Source organism: Micrasema longulum, unplaced genomic scaffold (assembly GCF_059751315.1).
Source record: "Micrasema longulum isolate JH-2025_06_02 unplaced genomic scaffold, ASM5975131v1 h1tg002507l, whole genome shotgun sequence".
Lineage (NCBI taxonomy): Eukaryota > Metazoa > Arthropoda > Insecta > Trichoptera > Brachycentridae > Micrasema > Micrasema longulum.
The window spans coordinates 34,449-42,579 of NW_028279649.1; the positions used below are offsets into that span (position 1 = coordinate 34,449).

Consider the following 8,131-nt stretch of genomic DNA (forward strand, 5'->3'; position numbering starts at 1 on the left):
TTTAAATTAATTATACTTAAAAATTTATTCCCTTTTTCATTTAGGTACACATATGTACAATATTATAATACATAGATCAATAACTGGGCTAATCTTTCATTCTATCTTCTGTGAAACTAGTAAACATTTAACAGTAAGCCAATGACGTATAAAAAAATAAACTCTTTACAAGTGCAAAGGAAATGACGTTTCGATTTTAAGGCCTTCATTTTCTCGTATTCTCTAACAGGCCTTCATCGTGATAAGACTGTTGCTATAAACTGTTGTGTTTCCTAAGAAAATTCTTTAATTACATAGCGTGAAAAATAAAACAGATTTATTGATTAATTTATAAATACAATACAATTTATTAAATAAGAAGATAATAACTAATATTTTAAGTACATTTCTGACAATTTTAAAGTACATAAATAAAACACTGACAGACAGTTTCTTTGCAATGGTAATGACTTTTGAAAAATGTGAACATAGAAAATGTGCAAAGGTATATCTTATGCATTTTTTTTCATGTGTAGCGTGATTTGCTGTCTATTTAGAATTGTTTAGGGCAACACAGAATTTGCTAAATATAAGATGCGGTTGATAAGGTTTTAAACCTTTTTATTTGCTATACATCAGTGCAGTAAACTGATAAAATAATTCAGTTTCTCTGATTGATGGCCTATTTTAAAATTATCATTCTGAATTTATTAATTAATATTTTGGTAACTAGTATTTATCACATTTCAAGTAGTTTTATTGAATCGAGGACAAAATATTATAATTTACACCAATAATTTTCTTCAATACGGCTTAAACTTCAAGTACTGACCTTTTAAATCGTCCCAACTTATTAACTCCTTCCTCCAGCTTTGGAATTGTATGAAAACATTGTATAATTTGTAGTTTCACACAAATCAGAGGAATGTGTAAAAAATTTGGATTCTCGGAGTTGAATTTACATAGAAAGTATGTATCTTAAAAAGCAAAATTTCATCTCAGAATTTTGTTTGCATCTAGTGGTTCAGAATTCGGACCTATGTCCTTTCATAGGTGGTCTATGGCATGAGCCTAAATAAACATTAAAAATTTCTAAATACTCTGAATATATTATAATATGTAAAATTGAGGTGAAGAAACGATAAATCAATGCTGAGTTGGTATAATTAGAAACATTTTAAAAGTAAATCACAATTCGTTCATGTTATATAAACTTAGTGCCTATAACTAACTGTTGTTATTATTTAGAAATGGAAATAATTAGAATTCAAATGATACCAACATAATGTAACTATTTGAATTAATATTTTAAAATAATTAAGGGTGAATTTGAAGCAATCATGTTTATCAATTTGTTGAAAAGCTAAAATTTTGTTACAAATGAACATCGGTGTGAATTTGGACAACTATAAGAATTACATATTTTAATTTACTACTAATTCATTTTAATGGATTTATGCATTTGGACAATTTAATATGAATAATTAAATGCATTCTTTTGTTTTAATTTAAATTATTAATTTCTTATTTTTTATTTCTTTCTATTTCAAAATTTCAGCATACTCTGTATCATCTTCTTTCATATCCTGATCACCCCATCCCCAGAACTGTTCATTGTGACCATGTTTACTGTGATGAGATCCATCGCCTGTTCTTATTGCCCGTTTTACAACAATCTCTCTGGGCACTATCTTCATATCGTACGCCCAACCTGTAAATAAAACATTTTGGATTTAAACATGGATCATAGATTGAAAATGCCATAGATTTAGATAAAAAATTGTCAACATGTGAGACTTTGAAAATCTTGTGAATTTAATATGATTAAATTTACCTATATTGTGAAAAAAGTCAATTAACCCCGTAGTCCAATTAAAGCTGTAGTTACCAAGCTCAGCAGCTTTATAATCCCAAGGGAATACGTGGTGGTAATTGTGCCATCCTTCACCTAATGCTCCGAATGCCACCTTCCAGTTATCTGTGGCACCAATGTTTCTAAAATCATGTCAAGTTTGAATGTTATTATCATTTTTCATTACACTATGGGTCTTCAAACTACAGCAGAACACATTAAATCTAATCCGGCATGCTGGAAACAATTCTAACACAGGAAAACGTAAACTGCATATAGATATATTTAAACATTTTAATTTATTACACACCTTTGGCCCATATGTGTCAAGAATATGATAACTGTGTTGTCTTACTCAGTTGTACAGAACTTTGTTTCCTTTTTTCCCATGAACTTTCGGAAGTAGCCTCTAAAGTATTATCCTTTTTTCAGAATTTGAATTAAAAAATAAATATTAAAATTATTATTATTTACCCAGTTATTTCAATTTCCAGACCATTTCCCAAAAGTTTAAATGACTGATGAAATGAATCGAGTAGGTTTTGCAGCTCAGTCTTTTGATCAGTTTACAACTTTACCACAAGACCGCAACTTGGTTCATTTGAAATATTTTAGACTTTCATGTTAAGCAACTAACGTAATGATTTTGACTTATTACAGGGAGACCGCTTCCTGCTTATAAATTTATCAATTTAGTGCCCAGAGGGCTCTTACAAAAAACAGTTAAAATATATGTAAAGTGTATATAGCAACAGTAATATAATATATCATGATAATAGCAATAATCATTTCAATTCTTACATTAAGTATGTAATTGTAAACAAAAGAAGGAAAAAAAGTAAAGAAGAATTGGAATGAAAGGAAAAACACATTAAAAAGGGTTGGAAAATCGAGGCGTTAGCCATTCAGCGGATAGAAAAGCTGATTTAATTGCAGCAGGGGTTGTGTGGAGTAACTTCAACAACTCTGCACGATTATTTGCAGTTCTGTGCATGCGAGCCAGTTGAGAATGGCGAGTGGAGTTTGTACTCGCATCGTAATATGTGTTGGAGTCTGGAGCTCAATCACAGATAGCTATCGACATGCTAAAAAACGTGCTAAGTATTTGAGCGATCACCACGAACAATCATGAACACGCTGAAGTTAAAGCGGTCGCGTTGCAAAACGCCATAGATAAGTTCCTGTGCGAGATTCAACCAATCCTCTTGAACTGACCGAAGTTGAATTTCGTTTTGCAACGCGACCGCTTTAACTTCAGCGTGTTCATGATTGTTCGTGGTGATCGCTCAAATACTTAGCACGTTTTTTAGCATGTCGATAGCCATCTGTGATTGAGCTCCTGGTGGTCTTTGTGGGTTATCAGGAGCTCAATCACAGATAACTATCGACATGCTAAAAAACGTGCTAAGTATTTGAGCGATCACCACGAACAATCATGAACACGCTGAAGTTAAAGCGGTCGCGTTGCAAAACGAAATTCAACTTCGGTCAGTTCAAGAGGATTGGTTGAATCTCGCACACGCCTTCTTTCTCGAGTGCCGTATTGCATTTAGCCGGCGGTCGGCAAGCCAAATGTTAAGAAAAGCAGTCGCCATAGTAATTGTTTGTAACTTGAAAACGAAATAACAAACCGGCACGAGATTACACGCGTGTTGACTTTTTTGATTTGACGTTTGACCACGGACTACGGATACGGAACTTATCTATGGCGTTTTGCAACGCGACCGCTTTAACTTCAGCGTGTTCATGATTGTTCGTGGTGATCGCTCAAATACTTAGCACGTTTTTTAGCATGTCGATAGTTATCTGTGATTGAGCTCCAGGGGCAGTAATTTTGGGAAATATATTAGGGTGCAGACTACCTTGTGCATTAGAGTGAGGCCAGCAATTGTCCTTCTGGTAGAGAGCAATGGTAACTCAACTCGGACATCAAAGTTTGGTAGCAAATTTCATGTAGGTACAGGTTTACCTATTTTGAATCGTATGTAGTGTAAAAACTTTAGCTGAACTTTAAGTCAAAAAAATTGCTGACTGACTATGCATATTCCAGTAGGCTTATTCTGTCACATTTTCGTTCACAAGTAAGTTTTTTCGATTGTCATTTACTCGCCTCACTCTAACGCAATAAAAACCGTATTTCACTCTCGTTCCCTCTCATACGATACGAATGAATTTAAGAAACGAGTTAGTTACAGAATTAGGCCACAGTTGTGATCGGACCAGAGCACAATACAAAGATTTTATTGAAACACTGCTGCTAAAATTTGTTGTATTACGGATAATGAAACCCAGCATCTGCAAAGCCTTATTGGCAGTTGTTATTCTATGGTGCATAAAGGTTAGCTTTTCATAAAAAGTTTAGATTCGCACCACTCACCATTTGAGCCATACGCACCACTTGAGTGTGTCGATATTTTCTCGAAGTTAAAGTATGTTATTAATTTTAGTTCTCTAAATAGCTTCAAACCATTAGCATACAGCAAGAAATCTACAGTAGAAAATTGTGTGGGTAGATCGTCAATAAATAGTACAAAGAGAAATAGTCCAAAATGAGAATCTTGTGGTACCCCCGATATAGCTGTAAATTTGTATGAGCAATAGCCATTTAGATGTTTGAATTGGTTGTCATAAAATTATTTGGGCGAGTTCTTGGATACTGTGTATAAAATGACCATTCACACCAGCCAATAACTAATTATATGACCAGTAAAAGCTAATTGTTATCTTCTCAAATAGATGAAATGAATTGAATTGAATTAGGTATCTATATTTTTTGTTAATATCTGTTACTCGATGGAATATTATTTTGTTGCAAGAACATTGTATTTTGTATTATTAACTTCACTTCTTTGCCTTGTTTCATGGCATTTTCCCCTGTTCAGCGCATTTTAGCCAGCGTCAAGTTTTAGTAAATTTAAAATAAAACTTTGTTGATATCAATTTCCATCTACAGATAAGTCTATTAGTATAGTTACAGCTATTACTTACCACTTACTCCCATGAATAAGTAAACATTTACACAAATATTTATAAACCTGTTTATTAGGTGGGTACTAACTTCTCGAATGGTCTGTTTCCCCAAATATGCGCTGCGCTGTTGACGAGCCATGTCATGTTTAACGATAATGCGAACCTCATAATCCCAGCCACATACCAAGACACCATTCCCTTCTCGTCCCATAAATACCACGGACAATTGAAGGTATTATAAAACAAGAGAGCGGCATCAATATTGCGTAGTATCTGAAAATTTATTCAATAATTAATAAAGGTACCAAATAAGGTAAATTATTAGAAGCAAACTTAGAAATCTCCACCAAAAACTAAAATGACCTATTGATGCCAAAATAAACAATACATAAAAACCTACCTACCTAAATAATAGCATAATTTAAAACTGTCTCTAAATCTTGCAAAACAGACTTAATTTATATTACCTGACACCTTAAACTTAGCATTCTCCATTGAGCTAGTGAACCATAAATTATAATTCTCACAATTCTTTTTAAATGTTTTTCGCAAATATCTCAGTAACGCATTCAATGGAAATTACTAAGTTCGCTTCTAATACCCTCAAATGCGGGTTTAATAAAAGATTTTCATGAATACTGTATACCTATATATACTGCCAGCATATGAAGAAAGCCCGTAACTACATCGAAGTAAATTCTGGGTAAGTAAGTATTACGAAAATACATATGTTTTATTTTTCTAAGTACCTAATATTTTTGGAAAATAATCCAATTTATTTGATGTAGGTTTTTTAAAAATATGTAATCAGTTTAATGGCAGAATACATTCAGTGAAATTCTGCCAACTGAATTTGTCAAAAGGTGTTTTTGTATAAAAACCGATTTAGACTTAATTACATATATCCAAATATACATAATTTCTTGATGATTTTTAAATCTATACATTAATTATTTTTGATGAAACTTGTAGATAGGACCTTTCTTCGTATGGTGGCAGTATAGTAATAGTGAAGGTCACACAGTCCATTTTAATATATACATGTATATGTGTTGAGAATTCTGATGAAGAGATGGGTGCGTCTCGAAATCAGTGGACACGTTGGTAAGTGGTTGTATTCTAATATTTTGACCAAAGGGTTTATGGTTCAAATATAAATAATATAGTTATATAAATAATATTGCAACCAGTCTCACAGTTGCACGCTCAGCTGTTAGCTACATGCTTGCAGTAAAAAGGCAGAGACTAATAATCTTACAATAGCTAGCTACTGTTCAGTCATTGGTCTTCACTTTCCTCATCTTATTAATTTTATTTGGTTTTTTATATTTTATACTTTTTAACGTGGACACTTGACAAAATATACTACTCTGCTAAATGTATAGCTCCTATCTGAATCAAATCATAACTGGAAACGAGGATCTAGAACTCCAACCGATCATGCACTCTGCATCAGCAAGATGTGTTGGGATATTTATTGTATTGCGCCCTTGCGGAAATTTTCACAAAAAAAGCTCTCTAAAAATGATCCAATGTTGATTCATGTTGATAAAATATAGTAACAAAAACATTTACTAACTTCTTTTGAAACATAACGATTGGGTCTTTTTCTAGATCACTCATGTCAACTAATTTTCCTTTCTCTTTGACGTCCGGATGTTTTTTCACCATAAGCCAACCGATGTGGGAGAAGAAAAAACCCCTCTTAGCATTGTGAGGATCAGCATCAGTCTCTGTAAACTTATGATGTACCCTGGGAAGTGAAACAAAAGTATCAATCGTTGTCCTTTTCATTCACTAAAATTATTTTTGAAACTTTAAATAAGCAAAATTGAAGCTGTTTAGAAAGAAAATGTTTGTATTTTTTTTTACTGCCCTAAAGTAGTTATATTAAGCATTATGTGAAACAAATCATTTAGCAGCTATTGCTCATAAATAAATAAAATACTGGATATACTCGTATGACACAGATAAAAAACAGATTGGAAAATTAGTTTAATAATTGTAAGGCCTTAAAAAAATACATAGACAAAAAGTGACCTTCATTGATTCTAGAACAATCTTTCTACAGCGGAATTTAACTGTATTGGGATAAAAAAAAGTAATATTTTGGACTTAGGTGCGTAGAATTATAAAATACCAGAAGGCGCGTAGAATCAAGTTTGCATACATTGCACTGTGTGTCTGAAAATTGCCAAATGCCCCCCCCTGACATCTCACCTGCGCGCATGCGTGAAGTGGCCGCGTTATGTTGCCAAACCGCGAACAATATAATGTAATAAAACAAATATAAGATAATTTTGTGTTATGTTTTACCACCAAAAATATTTTACTTACCGGACGTTTAAAAAAAATAGGTGCTTTTATTAGGCAAATGCAAAAAAATAAAAATACATAATCATTTAAATCGGCAGTTGCGTACTAAGCGTCGTCTACAGAGTAACTAATGGTCAAAACGTAAAACTACTCATTTGTGAGTAGTTTAGTCGGATTCAGTTCAATGTGCATATGCGGTTTCTGGAGTGTTGTCATTCTATAATTACAGCGATCTGGTGAGTGAATGGATGATGCGTGGAGAAGGGAAATTAACAATTTCTTTGGAATAAGGTTTTGATTATATGTAAGTATTTTTTTGTTTTTTTATTCCTATAATATACAATTAATTATATGTATTTTACACTGACGAAGGTCTAATTAACACAGGAAACTCCTAGCTAGTCAGGACAAGAAAAGAAAGAACTATTATGACAACAAAAAAGAATGTAATAAATAAATAAAGGCTCGGAAAAAATTATTGATGATGACTCTTCAAGGTAAATTCCATATAATTAAGAAGAGTCCAGAAACCGCATACGCGCATCAAACAGAAGGTGACTAAACTACTCTTAAAGGAGTAGTTTTGCGTTTTGACCCATTAGTTTCATTGTAGACGTCGCTCAGTACGCAACTCCTGAGTTGAATTCAACTATGCCGTGTTGTGTCGTTATACAGTGTAAAATACTGCTGGAATCTCAAAGAAACAGGATGGGATCACATTTCATATGTAAGTAGCAAATGCAAAAAATTGAATTATTTTTCAATCTGTCAGACTGTCAAAGAAAATAAAATGGACATTTTGTTAGAGTTGCCAGGGTAGTTTTATGTAAAATAAAATTTGTTTTATTTTTTAAGTTCAAAGTTCATTAATTAAATTACTCTTTTTAAATGACCCTTTACTTATCTACTTACTCTGTTGTGTTAATCAATGTTTCCGCGTGTACAATACAACTGTAGAGAAATAAGTAAATTGTTTTTTTTTTTAGTATAATTATCTTACATTTGGGTTATGAA

The 8,131-nt window shown here is 32.6% G+C and overlaps 1 protein-coding gene across 1 annotated transcript; it reads right to left on the reverse strand.

Annotated features, from left to right (window-relative positions):
• Positions 1-1,127: 1,127 nt before the first annotated feature.
• Positions 1,128-6,589, reverse strand: LOC148272065 (acyl-CoA Delta-9 desaturase-like). The gene is given in 5 exon segments (XM_088240576.1): positions 1,128-1,690; positions 1,814-1,974; positions 4,890-5,025; positions 5,028-5,074; positions 6,381-6,589. Coding segments are annotated over 5 exon segments (606 nt in total). The 5' UTR covers positions 6,473-6,589; the 3' UTR covers positions 1,128-1,520.
• Positions 6,590-8,131: the final 1,542 nt, after the last annotated feature.